Consider the following 16,322-nt stretch of genomic DNA (forward strand, 5'->3'; position numbering starts at 1 on the left):
CTAATTGAAGAACATTCTAATTGCAAAGAGTTCTTGTTGAGATGAGTTCTAATTGAAGAACATTCTAATTGCAAAGAGTTCTTGTTGAGATGAGTTCTTGAGATGAGTTCTTGAGATGAGTTCTTCTTGAGATGAGTTCTTCTTGAGATGAGTTCTTCTTGAGATGAGTTCTTCTTGAGAGGAGTTCTTGTTGAGAGGAGTTCTTGTTGAGAGGAGTTCTTGTTGAGATGAGTTCTAGTTGAGAAATATTTTTTGGTGAATCATTTTAGTTGAGATAATAATTAATTTACAGAAGTATTATTTGTGAAAAGGTCTAGAATGGATACAATTTTTCCAATACATTTCTGGATGTGCATTTTCGATACAAAAAAAAAATCAACAGCAGCTTTTCTCTCTAGGCTCGGATTGAGGAACTGGAGGAAGAGCTGGAGGCTGAGCGAACTGCCAGAGCGAAAGTTGAGAAGCAGCGAGGAGACGTGACACGGGAGCTGGAAGAGTTGAGCGAGCGGCTCGAGGAGGCCGGTGGAGCGACCGCAGCCCAGATTGAAATGAACAAGAAACGTGAGGCCGAGTTCATAAAAATACGAAGAGACCTGGAGGAGGCCACGCTGCAACACGAGGCGACGACTGCCATGCTTCGCAAGAAGCACGCGGACGCCGCGGCGGAGCTTGGAGAACAGCTGGACAACCTGCAGCGTGTCAAGCAAAAGCTTGAGAAGGAGAAAAGCGAGTACAAGATGGAACTCGATGATCTTTCATCAAACATTGAGCAGATCGCCAAAGCAAAGGTGATTATTATCGAAGGTCAAAAATAATCACAAAACCTTTTTTTATATTTGGTAACCAAGATGTGAGCAGCAATGAGACTTTTTCTTGTAGTGCATTTTACTGCCCTTTAGAAGTTGCCTTGAGGTTTAAGAGTCAACCACAGAGTGTGTATTTGGATCACATTGAACTAGCTCAGTTTACAGGATTTTCAACTTCATTTCCTTCATGCAGTTCTCTTGAATAACCAGAATGGAACATGCGGTCTCAGGGATGATGGACTAATGTTCTTACCATTACAACAGGAGCATGGGCATTCATGGATTTCGTATTGTAAATCATTTATTAATGTCCTCAAGCACATGTAACAAAAAGTTTACTCTTTTAATCGGCAGCTTATTCAATAGGAATATGAACTAGAACAGCAGTTGCATTCACATCAATGTATAATCAAAATTGTTGACAGCAGTAAACAAGTTTAATTAGATATAGATCTGAATGCAATTCGATTAACTACATGAAAGTAGAGGGAAAATAAATTTCAGCACATGCAGCACATTTAAAAAAATAATTTACAAGCAACACAAAATATTTTGTCGCATAATAAGAAACTTTCTTCAATGTTTCTGTTGTTTCAGGCAAATGCAGAAAAGATGTGTCGAACATATGAGGATCAGCTGAATGAAAGCAGTGTGAAGATGGATGAACTTTTACGGCAAAATTCGGAACTAGCAACCCAAAAAGCTAAACTTCTCAATGAATCAGGTATTTCATCATTCATGCATTTATCCTAATCGTCTTCTGTGGTGAACAGGAAAAAGTGAACAAGGATGTTATAAATGATTTGATGATAATTTAAATAATTTGATGCATGACATTTCATTAAGAAAATAATAAGTTTACAAAAGTTCCAATAGCAGGAAGATGTTGGTAAAGTATATACAGCAACAAGAAAGAGCAATCCGAGATTGCAGACCCTCGCCAGGATGTGTTTTTAGTGCTTTTAAGGCTTTTGTGTTAAAACAAATCCAGCGGCCGAACCACATGACCTATGATGTCATCTGTATTTTTTTTTCCAACCAATTTATCCCTGGATGCCACTCAACAAATTTCATCTTGATCGGATGACGCTTTGTACTTGTCGAATGATGATGTCATAATGGAGGCACTGATGACATCATCATTAACATATTTTATTCCCCATGGAGAGTTCTTTACAATGAGCCATGTCTCAATATTTTCTATTCAGCACTTTCGGAGATATAGAGGTGCAAAGTTTTTCGGTTTTTCTAAGATGGCGCCCATACCACGTGACCTATGACATCATAATTATCATTAAAATATTCTACAGGAGGAGCTGCACCTATGGTGAAAATTTCCTGTCAATCGGACCAACGGTTGCAAATATCTGGAAAAGTAAATCCAAGGTTTTTTTTTCATGGACTAGAGCCAAGTGGATGGTTCACCATCGTAAATCCCCACACTTCCCACCTAAAGCAAAGTTGAAAGATGGCAAAACATTCCACCAGGAATGATTCAATATCAAATTTTAAGTAAAAAAATTTTTTGACCCCTGTGAACCCAAAGCCCCACCATAATAACGGTTATTGGGCATCATAATTGGGCATTGGGCGTTTGGCATAATAACTGTTATTGGTGAGCTGACTGAAAGCAAAGGGCACAATTCACAAATATGTGCACAAACATGCCAATTAACTCGATTCGAAAACAATACACAAAAATATCAATGAAATGAAGGGTATAGTTTAAACTAATTTTAAAGTCCCTTTTAGCCAATTTTCTCCATTACCCCCTAAGTTTACAGATTAGTGGTTCACGGGATTTTCAAGAACTAGGGCATGCCCGTACTATATATATATCTAAAATTATATCCCCCCCCTCTATTTACATGAAATGGTTTGGTCCATTCGCAAAGCCAAAGCGAACGGCTTGCGAGTACGGTGACAATCCCCCCCCCCCCTCTATTTACATGAAATGGTTTGGTCCATTCGCAAAGCCAAAGCGAACGGCTTGCGAGTACGGTGACAATCCCCCCCCCCCCCCCCCTCTATTTACATGAAATGGTTTGGTCCAAAGCGAACGGCTTGCGAGTACGGTAGAACCCCCCCCTCTATTTACATGAAATGGTTTGGTCCATTCGCAAAGCCAAAGCGAACGGCGAACGGCTAAATCGCCATAGCTCGGTAACTACTTGTCCGATTAATTTCAAACCTTGAAAAGGCACATCCTCGGGTCCCCAGCAATATACCTGGCAAGTTTCAAGTATATCGGACCCGTGGTTGTCGAGAAACAGCGGTCACAGACAAACACACACACAGACACACAGACATTCACACAGAGATTGCTGGAATTATAGATAGATGTAACCCCCCCCCCCCCCCCCCCCCCCACGAACAGCAAGGCCCACCTGTATATACTTCAACACTCCGCGGGGTATCGCGTTCTATGAACCCTCTAGTTTAGTTGTGTTAAACCTTTTGAATAGATCGTTTTTATTTTTGATGTTTATGTACATCTAGATGTATTTTTATGAGTCTTTGGAATTCTTGTTTGGTGTTTGTCAATAAAACTGAAATTATGATTATAACTATTAGTACTATCTATATCATAATAGCGTAAGGACTCGACTTTGTTATCCCTTTTACGCCGCACCCAGTGACCCGATGCCCACGGCACTAATGGATTTACGATCTACGAACCGCGCTCTTTGTTTATCACGTACAGCCATACTCGAAAAATCTGAATTAGCCGACGTTGGGGCCCAAAAGCATCCGATTAACTGCCGATACGACGCCATCTTACGACGCCATCGTATTGGCGTCTGCTGGGCGAAGGCGAAGCAAGCCGTCCGCCGATTGGACAGGCGAAGGCGAAAGCAAGCCGTCCACTGAGTGGACAATCCAGAGCATGCATTTGTGCCGGTGTCGGCGATCGTTGTTCATATACGCACTCTTCATTCTCATCTTTCTTCCTAACTCTTACTCGGACAAGCAAATCCCCTATGCCATCCATAATGGTACACTCTATCCAGACACCACATCCTCCCTTCCGTGGATGTTCCACGGCTTTCGGCTAGTTATTACTATTACTATTATTATTACTATTACTATTATTATTATTATTATTATGTTATTTTCTTTTTTAGGTGAACTTGCAAGGAAATTAGAGGAAAAAGAGGTTTTAGTGAATCAGCTCACACGAGGGAAAATCTCCTTCACACAGCACGTTGATGAACTCAAGAGGCAACTTGAAGAAGAAACAAAGGTAATACAGACAGTTCAGTGATGGGTTTTGTTGTATTGTTTTTTGTAACTAAGGCTGAGGCTTGTGGAAGAGCTTGAACATAGAATGGACCAGAACATAACAGAAGAATATCGTGGAGGCGGGATGTAGGGGAGGGAACCGTGAAACACCTTCGGCAAGGTGGTGGGACACAATAGATGGACACTTGCAGGAAGAATGGGCATTGGGAAGAATGAGTTCAGGGAAGGGGAGGACGACACAATTGGGGAACAAGTTGGATAAAAGCTCAAACACAGCAAGATGGAAAAGGGAAAACCGGAGATGAAACAGAAATGAAACAAAAAATACTAGGGAGAGGAGGGAAAACAATAATCTGGAAAGGAAGGGGTGTGCTTGGGAGGGTTAATGAGGGTAGAAAAGATCAAGAGTATGGATGTGGGTTGTGGTGTGGTTGTGGTGAACAGCTGTCCTGAAGCCCTGAAGGGAAGGGTGGGATTGAACAGACTGAGATAGTTGGTTCCACGGGTGAAAGGAAAAAGAAACAAATGAGTGGAGATGAGCAATGGGCCTGGAATTTGGGAGTTTCCCCAGAAGTGCATTACTAGCAGACTGCGTGCACCCTGCAGAAATCTACGGGGTGGGAGGCGACGGGGAGGGGGTTAGACAGAGCAAGGAAAGGCAGAGGGTGTAAGAACAAAAAGGATGTGCTGGAAGACAGGGATAGTAACTCGGCTTCATTGTGGCAAATTCCAATGATTTTGAGGGCATTGCTTTCCACAGCATCAACAAGTGCAAGTGCAGGGGTGACAGGCCGAGGGGTGGGGGTGGGGTGGGTGCAGTACAGTACTCTATAGAGCTGTGGTTGTAGGCCTTATAAGTTGAAAAAAGTGCAGAAAAAGGAAAGTTAAAGGAAAGGTTTTGCACGGCATAAGATTCCCAGTCGGTGATTGGCTTAGGAGGCCAAATTGGATAGATAGTTTGTCCAAGAAAGATCATGGCTGATTGCGAGACCCAAGAGATTGAGTTAAGGAAGTATTTTAGATGGGAGGGTTCACTGGATGGTCCTTTTGGAGACAGACTGAGAATGCGAGGTTTATCAGTGTTGAAATACGTGTCACATGTGCTGCACCAGCTTTTGATTTTATCAAGGTCTGCAGAGAGGGAAGGGGCTGCGACCTGTCGGTCTATCTGAAGGATGAGAAACGAAACGGCAGAGGGTGGAATCATCAGCACAGAGATAAGCAGAATTTTCCAGAGAATCGGAAAGATATTTGATGAAAGTGAGGAACCGGACTAGGCCCAAGACACTGCCTTGGGGAACTAAAGCCTTGGCAGGAAAGGAGATGAAAGGATTCCGTTGAGAGCCATGTGCGGCCTACATGAATAGGGGAAGTCAGTACGCCATGCATGGAGTTGGCATTGGATGCCATAGGCAGAGAGCTTGGAGAACAAGGTAGGATGTCAGACTGTATTTAATGCTCGAGATATGTCCAGAGAGCCAGCCATGTTGTCATGCCTGAGATAGATGACTTCCATCCATTGTTAGAAGAGAAGAAGCAACGTGTCCAAGGTGGAGTGATTGGGTCTGAATCCAAAATGAAGGTGTGAGATCAGGTCATTGGAGAAAAAGAAGGATTTCATATCAACTGCGATGATGGATTCCATGATTGCAGTTCTTCAGCTTGCGTCAGTCCATCTCAACCAAAGATTACGTGGTCTAGGCCCTAGATTTGGCTCCATTCCTATCCGGCCTACTCCCTACTCCCTCCCTACTCCTCTCCTAGGGAGTAGGCCGGATAGGAATGGAGCCAAATCAGTCCAACACACAATACTTCATCATTCATACAAATTGGGATTTCCAAAGGATGGATTTATTCAAATGGACAGCATAAATAGTATGAAACATGGCATTATTAATCCTGATGTCCGATGGAGATCGACCCCATGATGACGATGATGATGCCAGCTGTCAATAACAATGCAACATTCATTCAGTAATCCACCTTTGGGTTGATGAAATGTGTCGTACGCAATGTAATCATAAATAACGGCTCGCCATTTTCCATCAACAAATGAAGACAGTTTACTCACGACCCATGCTCACGGCTGCAAACACCTTGTCACTACAGGTGAACCTCGGTGGTGATAACATTCCGATTTTTCCCTCTTTCACTCTCCCCTCCCCACCCCAATCCCCCCTCCTTCCAAATTTCCAGTTTTCCCTCCTGAGAGTTTCCTTCTATATCCATGTTCTCCACTCCACGCATCCTCTCCTGCCCCCATTCCACCCGACACCCATTGTTTGTCCAAGTCTGCCTCTGTCTTGGCCTTCAACTCTGCTGTTGGTGTTTCCCCCCTCTCTCAACTGCCCCTTTTGTCCTGATCCGTTCAGTGTACAAGTACTAGCTTCCGCTCTTCCATGAGCTCCATGAAGAGTACTCTTCCATGAGCCTCGACGTTGTATACAAAAAGCAAGTTATTTGAAGACAACTGCCTCACCACATGTTTCAGTGTACCAGCGGCAACAGGGCGGATATGATAACAGCAGCCAAGATTAGATTCATTTCTACATAAGGGAGAACAAGCTTTAGTGGAAAAATTCCCAGGTGATGGGAACATCAGGGGTGCCGGAGATAGAAGACCAGTCCGTGCCAGTCAGCCTGAGTAAAGGACCAGACTCTCCGGCTCGGGGGCAGCTTTCTGATCATAGCAAGAGAGATGTTGACTCTCACAAGAACATGATCAGATGACTCAATTGGAGCAGGGGAGGAAGAGTTATTGATTTGTTTGTACTTTTTTTAGAGGAAATAACATAAATCATTGATTAAGTGGGTTATTTTTCTTTACTAAAACCATCAAAAAGGAACTTCAACTAAACTCTTCTCCATCATTGATGTGGCTTCCTTCCCAATACCCACCATCACCTGCAGGCCAAGAATGCGCTGGCTCATGCCCTCCAGGCAGCTCGACATGACTGTGACCTGCTGCGAGAACAGTTTGAGGAAGAGCTTGAAGCCAAGTCCGAGTTACAAAGAACCTTGTCCAAAGCCAATGTGGAGGTCGCTCACTGGAGGAGCAAGTATGAGACGGACGCCATTCAGCGCACTGAAGAATTGGAAGAAGCCAAGTAAGACAAAGTACCCAAGATAAATATGTTCTTCAAGTTTCCTCCAACAATTTAATAATTGATTGTCACCAATATTGGTCAATATCAATGATGTTTTGTGGTTCGTTGTTAAAATGCATCCGTTAATCCTCTCCTTGTTCTAATCTACAAGCTCTAAATCCACTAAATCCGTAACAGGCCTCAACTGTTTAACAATCATAAGGTTACGCAGTTGTTGTCATTTTCTTGAAAATTCAGAACACATTCGGCTGATGCCAAAATTCACTCACAGGAAGAAGCTCACTTCACGTCTTCAGGAAGCAGAGGAAGCTGTCGAAGCTGCGAATGCCAAATGTTCTTCTCTTGAGAAGAACAAGCACCGACTGCAGAGTGAACTGGAAGATTTGACCATTGACCTGGAGAGAGCAAATGCAGCTGCTGCGGTCCTCGACAAGAAGCAACGGAACTACGATAAGACGCTCATGGAGTGGAAGCAGAAATACGAGGAGTCACAGAGCGACCTTGAGGGCTCTCAGAAAGAGCACCGAGGGATCAGTACGGAGCTGTTCAAGTTGAAAAATGCATATGAAGAAGCTCTCGATCACCTCGAGACTGTGAAGAGAGAAAACAAGAACCTTCAAGGTATCGCCATTTTGACTTTCAATTCAAACTTCAAATACTATGCGGTGGTCTTCATCCTTATCATCATAATTGCTCTCTTCACTGTTGTTTATCTTCCTTTTAGATGAAATAGCTGATCTCACTGACCAGATGAGTGAAGGAGGAAGAAACTTGCATGAACTTGAGAAATTAAAGAAGCAGAGTGAGCAGGAAAAGCTCGACATGCAGGCGGCGCTTGAGGAGGCAGAGGTGTGGAGGACATGTAATGCTTCCATTGCGTAACCTGTATTATCAAAATTGATTTGTTACTTTCATGTAAGTGTGTTTGGAGATCCGACAGGATGGTGAGGAGGTAACGCTTACCTTTGAGCTGCTTGGTCTTGGTTTAATTCTGAACCGACTGGCCCTTTACAGGCAGGGTGAAGCATCACAAGTCCTAGGATAGACATCAAGTGTGCCGGCATCAGCTTCTTTTTTTTTCCTTTTTTCTTTTGTATACAAAGCCCTGGTGTTGGGCTAGCGGCTAGGGTGCCGGCTTAGGATTCCTAGGATCCTGGGTTCGAATCCCGGTCAATCGCTGAATTAACGCCAGGGGGGTTGACTCAGCCTGTCATCCTTCCGAGGTCGGCAAATTGAGTACCAGTTCACTGGTAATTCCCTGCTTGTCGTTAAAGGCGGCAAAAAGGGTTGGCGTCAGGAAGGGCATCCGGCCGTAAAACATTGCTTCAAAAAGGGGACCGAAAAACAACAACAACCACGGTTCCCGAAAAAGGCCAACCCCCGCTTGCGGGGAAAAATGGCCTCTAAAGGTGGTTTTTATACAAGATCGAGGCTCGTGTAAGAGCTAACATTAATCACAAAAAAAACAAAAAAAAACGGACGCACAACATACAATAAAGGGAGCGGAAGACAAGATGGGGAGAGAGAGAGGGAAGCACACAAGTACAACCGCAGAGAACAGGGACATTTGGAGATCCGTGGGAGGGAGAGGGCTTGGGGGGAGGAGGCGTGGGAAGAGGGGGGCGGGGGGGAGGGAGGGGGTGGGAAAGGTATAAAACACATGGACATTGCTAGAACTTGCAGAAAAGAAAGAAGTCGGGATTTCCAAAAAAAGTGGATCTGGGGTGAATTAACGGGGGTAGCTGGCGGACGTTAAAGATCCCACTGTGTATCCCGATGAATAGTACGCGAGTTGTCCCGCACCCTGAACAAATTACAAATTCCTGCCCAAATCATCTTCAGTTGAACGCAGGCCTGTCCAATTGGTTTGTGAACGACTTGTGGCAAAATCTCTCCCTGGCCGATCCTACAAAAAGGTGGGAAGAATTGGGGCTGTTGAAGTCGTAGTCATAATACGATTTAAACGTGGTCGAAGCAAAAGGTTATATCATGACGTAACAACTTTGACCCACAATATTGACCAATTTGATAATGCTGTCAGTTTGTAGTTTAAAAACTAAAATCAACAGCACATTTCATAAACGTTTCGCAGCGTTGAGGTTTTTGTGGTTTTGTTTTCACAGGGTGGTTTAGAACACGAGGAGGGAAAGGTTATGCGATTGCAGCTGGAAACCTCGCAGCTCAAAACTGAAATGGATCGCAAGATAGCAGAGAAGGACGAGGAGATCGATAACCTCAGGTAAATCTCCCAAAAAACTTTTACAGGTAAAAAAAAAACCCCGCACTTCGTTCAAAATTTCCATGACCCGTTTCCCTCCATGCACGTCTGCAATGCAGTTCACGGCACTCGGTATCCATGACAGTTTGAAGATGAGTTGGCGAGCATCGAGTAAGAAGATGGGGGAAGTGAGGAGGAATGTTTGAGGAAATTGCAAAGCAGGTCTTCGATTAAAACAATCTCCATTACATCAGAGAAGCATTTTCTTCCATTCGCAGATAAATGAATGTGGAAAACGTGAAAGATGAGGAAGTTGTTGTGGTAGGAGGAGACTTAAATGGACATGTGGGAAGGAGTATGGACGGTTTTGAGGGAGTTCATGGGGGTTACGGATATGGTGTGAGAAATGGAGAAGGTGAAAGGATTTTGGAGTTTGCTGATGGAGCTGATTTGTTGATTTGTAATACTCAGTTCCAGAAAGAGGATAATAAGCTTGTTACATACACGTCAGGTGGGTCGACGACAACCGTTGACTACCTGCTGGTGCGTAGGCGAGATAGGGGGCACCTCCGGGACACAAAGGTGATCCCGGGGGAGGAGGCTGTTTCACAGCACCACTTGGTTGTTATGATTTCTGCATGTGTGAGAAGTGTTATGATTTATGGGAGCGAGACATGGGTAATGAACGTAGAGCAGCAACTAAGGCTGGAAAGGGTGGAAATGCGAATGGTTCAGAGGATGTGCAGAGTATCGTTGAGAGAGAGGAAGACAAATGATGAATTGCGAAAGATGATGGGAATAGAGCCTGTGATGGATGCTGTGAAGAGGAACAGGTTGAGATGGTTTAGTCATGTGTTGAGTAAGGTTGAAAGTGACTGGTTGAGAAGAGTGATGGAAATGAATGTAGAAGGAAGTAGAGGACGGGGAAGACCGAGAAAGACTTGGCTAAAGATGGTGGAAGAAGAAATGCGGGCAAGGGGGTTAAACAAGGAGAGATGCAGAAAATAGGGCAAAATGGAGAAGATTGTCATGGGGACCGCAAGGCTAACCCCTGCTCTAGCAGGGAAAATGGCCTTACAATGCATGTTGTTGTTGTTTTTGTTGTCTGTTTGTCTGTCTGTTTGTGAGTAGGATATCTCAAAAAATTATGGAGAGATTTGGTCGATATTTTGTGGACATGTTTAGGTGTTTGACATGGATGAAATTATTAGATTCTGATGAAGATCTCGATCTGGATCCGATGTGAGAAATTTTCAAGTGATTCTTCACCATTGAGTGATAGGGCCAAAAATGATACACAGCACAATATTTTAAAGAGTTATGGACGGATTATGACAAAACTTTGTGGATGAGTTTCTCAGGTGACAAGAACAAGCCAATTAGACTTTGGTTCAGGTCCGGATGCAGATTCGGCCTATCAGTGGATACCAAACCTAAACTATTCATCTTGGCGGAGGTATGTGCTGTATCGAGTGCAGTTCTAGTCACTCAATTGCATTCACTCCTCTTCTTTCTTTCCATTCATTTATCGGCAAACAACAACAACAGGCATTTTAAGGCCATTTTCCCTGCAAGAGCGGGGGTTAGCCTTTGCATATGGACTCCGAAATGTGGGACTCCGAAATGTCCAACGACCATCACAAAATAACGACCTGTATCCCCATGACAATGTTCTCCATTTTGCCCTATTTTCTGCATCTCCCCTTGTTAACCCCCTTGCCCGCATTTCTTCTTCGACCATCTTTAGCCAAGTCTTTCTCGGTCTTCCCCGTCCTCTACTTCCTTCTACATTCAATTCCATCACTCTTTTCAACCAGTCACTTTCATCCTTCCTCAACACATGACCAAACCATCTCAACATGTTCCTCTTCACAGCATCAATCACAGGCTCTATTCCCATCATCTTTCGCAATTCATCATTTGTCTTCCTCTCTCTCAACGATACTCCGCACATCCGTCGAACCACTCGCATTCCACCCTTTCCAGCCTTCGTTGCTGCTCTACGTTCATTACCCATGTCTCACTCCCATAAATCATAACACTTCTCACACATGCAGCATACACCTTTCCCTTCAGCTTCAATGACACTCCCCTCCTCGTCAGCACGCCACTCAGTTCCCGAAACTTCTTCCATGCACATCTCACTCGAGCAACCGTTGCCGAGTCTGATCCACCTTCTCCATTCAGCATGTCTCCAAGGTAACAAAATGTTTTCACACCTTCCAGCTTCACGCCATCTCAAAGATCCAACTCAACATTTCCTCCATCTGCAGCTCCCTCTGTGCACACCTTACACTTGAATGTAGCTGCCACACTGGTTAATGACCCTCTCAAACCACTACATTTTTGATGAACCCACTCAGCGCACATTGTACATTGAATGGAATTCACTCCGACACCCTTCCTGCACACAGCACACGGCCACTTCCCAGTTCTTTCCACCTCACCACATGCTTTACCACTTGCCATCACCTTCGTTTTTCCGATATTCACCTTCAGACCTTTTGTCTCCATACATTCCTTCCACTCGTTCATCTTCTCCTTCAGTCCATCCATACTTTCTGCAATCAACACCAGATCATCTGCATACAACAACTCCCATGGTAAACCCGCCTTTACGTTCTGAGCCAGCACCTCCATCACAGCTACAAATAGTAGTGGACTTAGTACCGACCCCTGATGCACTCCCACCTTCACCTCAAACTCACCACTGTTCCCGTCCTTTGTCCTTACAGCTGTGCACGCTCTTTTGTACATTGCCATCACCACTCTGATCAACCATTCCTCCACTCCTAACTTCCTCAATGCCCATGTCACTACTTCACGTGGAACCCTATCGAATGCTTTCTCCAGATCAACAAACCCAAGAAACAACTTCTTCCTCTTCTCCATGTACTTCTCCTGCAACTGCCTCACAATAAAGAGCGTGTCTGTCGTTCCTCTTCCTGGCATAAATCCAAACTGCATTTCGTCGATCTTCACTTTCTTCCTTATCCTCCTGTCCAACACCCTTTCCAATACCTTCATTCAATGCTCCAATAACTTTATCGCTCGGTACGAGCCACACTCCAGACGGTCACCTTTCCCCTTGTATAGAGGGACGAGGGTACTCAGTTCCCAAACCACTGGAATACGGCATTCTTTCACCACCAGATTGCAGATCTCTGTCATTCTCTTCACACCCCAACTTCCTGCTGCCTTCAACATATCTCCCATAACTCCCGTCACCCCTCCCGCTTTTCTACTCTTCATTGCTTTTATCGCTTCCTCAACTTCCTTCTCAATTATCCTCTCTGCCGGGCCTAAAACTGGGTTACTCTCTATGTTTCCATCCCATTCATTCTCTGTGTTCAACAGCATTTCCATATATCTTTTCCATCTTCCTTTAATTCCATCTGGGTCCACAACGATTTGTCCCACTTCATCCTTCAAGCAACTCACTCCCATCACATCACACCTCTCTTTCGCTATCTGCTTTGCAATCCTGAATACCGCTCTCTGACCCTCTTCCAAATCCAAGCGTTCTCCGAACATTTTCCTACATGCCTCCTGCGCCTATGCTACCTCTTTCTTTGCAGCCTTCTTGGCTGCCTTATAACTTTCATGCTCTTCCTTTTCTGCCCCCATACCCTTCGCTTTCTGCCACTCCTTGAACTTCTTCCTCTTCTCGTCAATCCTCTTTCCAACTTCCTCATCCCACCACCATGTTTCCGAGTGCCTCGGTGGTCCTTTTGTCCATCCACATACCTCACCAACGGCTCCTAACAGGCTATCTTTCATTGATATCCAACCACGTTCAAGCTCAACAACATCATCCTCTACCCTACTCAGCCTCTCTTCTAATGCCCCCTTACTGTCACCTCTTTCAACCTCCACACCTTCATTCTCGGTTGGTACTTCACCCGCCGAGCTCTCCTCGCACCTTTCACCCTTATGTCACAGACAACCAAGTGGTGCTGTGAAACAGCCTCCTCCCCCGGGATCACCTTTGTGTCCCGGAGGTGCCCCCTATCTCGCCTACGCACCATCAGGTAGTCAACGGTTGTCGTCGACCCACCTGACGTGTATGTAACAAGCTTATTATCCGCTTTCTGGAACTGAGTATTACAAAGCAACAAATCAGCGCCATCAGCAAACTCCAAAATCCTTTCACCTTCTCCATTTCTCACACCATATCCGTAACCCCCATGAACTCCCTCAAAACCGTCCATACTCCTTCCCACATGTCCATTTAGGTCTCCTCCTACCACAACAACTTCCTCATCTTTCACGTTTTCCATCAGCTTCTCTATCGCACACCAGAACTTGTCATTCTCTTCATCGCTCTGACCAACCTGCGGAGCATATCCCGAGATGACGTTCACCAAGAGCTTTCCAATCATCATTTTCACCATCATCAACCTATCACTCACTCCAGTCACACTCACCACACTGTCTTCAAACTCCTCAGAAAACAGTACACCAACACCATTCACGCCCTCCAGGCACCCTTGCCACACAAACTTGTATTTCTGTCCCTGCCTACCCTTCACCATTCTCACACCACTTCCCTTCCATCTCGTCTCTTGCACACAACATATGTCCACTCTTCTTCTGACCAATACTTCCACCACTTCTCCTGATCTCCCTGTCATTGTCCCTACATTCCATGTCCCAAACCGCAGAAACCCATCTCCACTTCGGGCTGTACCCTGCCCATATGTAGTTGTAATTGTCACGGTTCTCTTTTTGAGGCAATGTTTTTATGGCCGGATGCCCTTCCTGACGCCAACCCTCTTAGTCACCTCTTACGACACGCAGGGATATGGTGTACCTATTCTAACCAGGGTACACACCGGGACAGACAGACAAACAGAACAGGAGTGAAAACATTACCTCCGCCTACCTTGGGTCGCGGAGGTCATTAAACACTTGGTTGAATGTTAGAATGATAAAAAAATGAAAGTAAAATAGAAACTAAAAGTGCACTCGTTAGATAGAGCGCATACCTCCACCAGGGCAAACAGTTTAGGTTTTCTATCCACTGATAGGCCGGATCTGGATTCAGACCTGAACCAAAATGTAATCATTTCATCCTTGTCACATACACTACCTCTCCACCAAATTTAGTCCAAAACCATCCACAACTTGAGATATCTTGTTCACAAGCAGACAAACAGGCAGGGGTGAAAACATTACCTCCATCCATCTTTGCTGGCAGACATAATTATCTCAGGATGAATATGCAATCCTTATTTGAAATCGCAATATGAAGAACAAACTCGAAATGAGGTTTGTCTCACTTTGACCACATTTGCTTAGGAGACGGTGACTATTTGGAAATGTTTTTGGCATGTTGGGTAGAGTGGATTGCAAAAAGAGGCGTCCAACAGGCAGATAGTTCAATCGAATTGAGGAACTAGGTGGAACCAATTTATTGGACCTTCTCCATGCTGCTTAACATCTTGGAAGTTGACAGAACTTAGGGAGAGTCAGTAGATCTCAGACAAATGTACCAAATCATGTGATGACAACGATGAAAAGTGCTACAAACCATGGTCCTGAAATGCACATCTTGCTCAACTACAACCCGAGGTCGTAACTACCCAATCAGCATGATGGTAATGGAAGAGAAACGTGAGAATGCACAAGAAAAGTTACAGAAAAGTAAAGTTGCAAATAAGCGATCAACCGCACTCCTCCCCTGTTTTGTTCCTCTTTTCTTCTGTTTAAGTGAGGTTCAATCACACTCTCCCCACGAGAGCTTATAACAGCTGGCGCACACCATCAACGACCATCGTAAACTGCGTTATCATTATAAAATAACGACTATCATGAACTGCGTTATCATTATAAAATAACGACAATCATGAACTGCGTTATCATTATAAAATAACGACTGTCATGAACTGTGTTATCACTATAAAATAACGACCATCATGAAATGCGTTTTCTATCATTATAAAATAACGATCATCGTAAACTGCGTTATCATTATAAAATAACGACTGTCATGAACTGCTTCATCTATCATTATAAAATAACGACTATCATGAACTGTGTTATCATTATAAAATAACGACTATCATGAACTGTGTTATCATTATATAATAACGACAATCAAGGCCTGCATTATCATTATAACATAACGACTGTCATGAACTGTGTTATCATTATAAAATAACGACAATCATGACCTGCATTATCATTATAAAATAACGACCATCATGCAATGCGTTATCATTAGAAAATAACGACCATCATGAAATGCGTTATCATTATAAAATAACGACCATCATGAAATGTGTTATCATTATAAAATAACGACCATCATGAAATGTGTTATCATTATAAAATAACGACCATCATGAAATGCGTTATCATTATAAAATAACGACCATCATGAAATGTGTCATCATTATAAAATAACGACCATCATGAAATGCGTTATCATTATAAAATAACGACCATCATGAAATGTGTTATCATTATAAAATAACGACCATCATGAAATGTGTTATCATTATAAAATAACGACCATCATGAAATGTGTTATCATTATAAAATAACGACCATCATGAAATGCGTTATCATTAGAAAATAACGACCATCATGAAATGCGTTATCATTATAAAATAACGACCATCATGAAATGCGTTATCATTATAAAATAACGACCATCATGAAATGCGTTATCATTATAAAATAACGACCATCATGAAATGCGTTATCATTATAAAATAACGACCATCATGAAATGCGTTATCATTATAAAATAACGACCATCATGAAATGTGTTATCATTATAAAATAACGACCATCATGAAATGTGTTATCATTATAAAATAACGACCATCATGAAATGTGTTATCATTATAAAATAACGACCATCATGAAATGCGTTATCATTATAAAATAACGACCATCATGAAATGCGTTATCATTATAAAATAACGACCATCATGAAAT

At 43.4% G+C, this 16,322-nt stretch overlaps 1 protein-coding gene across 1 annotated transcript in view; it reads left to right on the forward strand.

Annotated features, from left to right (window-relative positions):
- Nucleotides 1-16,322, forward strand: part of LOC137433750 (myosin-6-like) — a 181,262-nt gene that overhangs the window by 153,943 nt on the left and 10,997 nt on the right. Inside the window, exons 27-33 of the mRNA XM_078786144.1 lie at nucleotides 399-788; nucleotides 1,404-1,530; nucleotides 3,932-4,050; nucleotides 6,960-7,156; nucleotides 7,428-7,777; nucleotides 7,881-8,005; nucleotides 9,280-9,395. Of these exons, the coding sequence (XP_078642270.1) occupies nucleotides 399-788; nucleotides 1,404-1,530; nucleotides 3,932-4,050; nucleotides 6,960-7,156; nucleotides 7,428-7,777; nucleotides 7,881-8,005; nucleotides 9,280-9,395 (1,424 nt within the window). The remainder of the gene's footprint in view (nucleotides 1-398; nucleotides 789-1,403; nucleotides 1,531-3,931; nucleotides 4,051-6,959; nucleotides 7,157-7,427; nucleotides 7,778-7,880; nucleotides 8,006-9,279; nucleotides 9,396-16,322) is intronic.

The sequence above is a fragment of the Myxine glutinosa genome, chromosome 10 (genome assembly GCF_964187855.1).
Source record: "Myxine glutinosa chromosome 10, kmMyxGlut1.1, whole genome shotgun sequence".
Lineage (NCBI taxonomy): Eukaryota > Metazoa > Chordata > Myxini > Myxiniformes > Myxinidae > Myxine > Myxine glutinosa.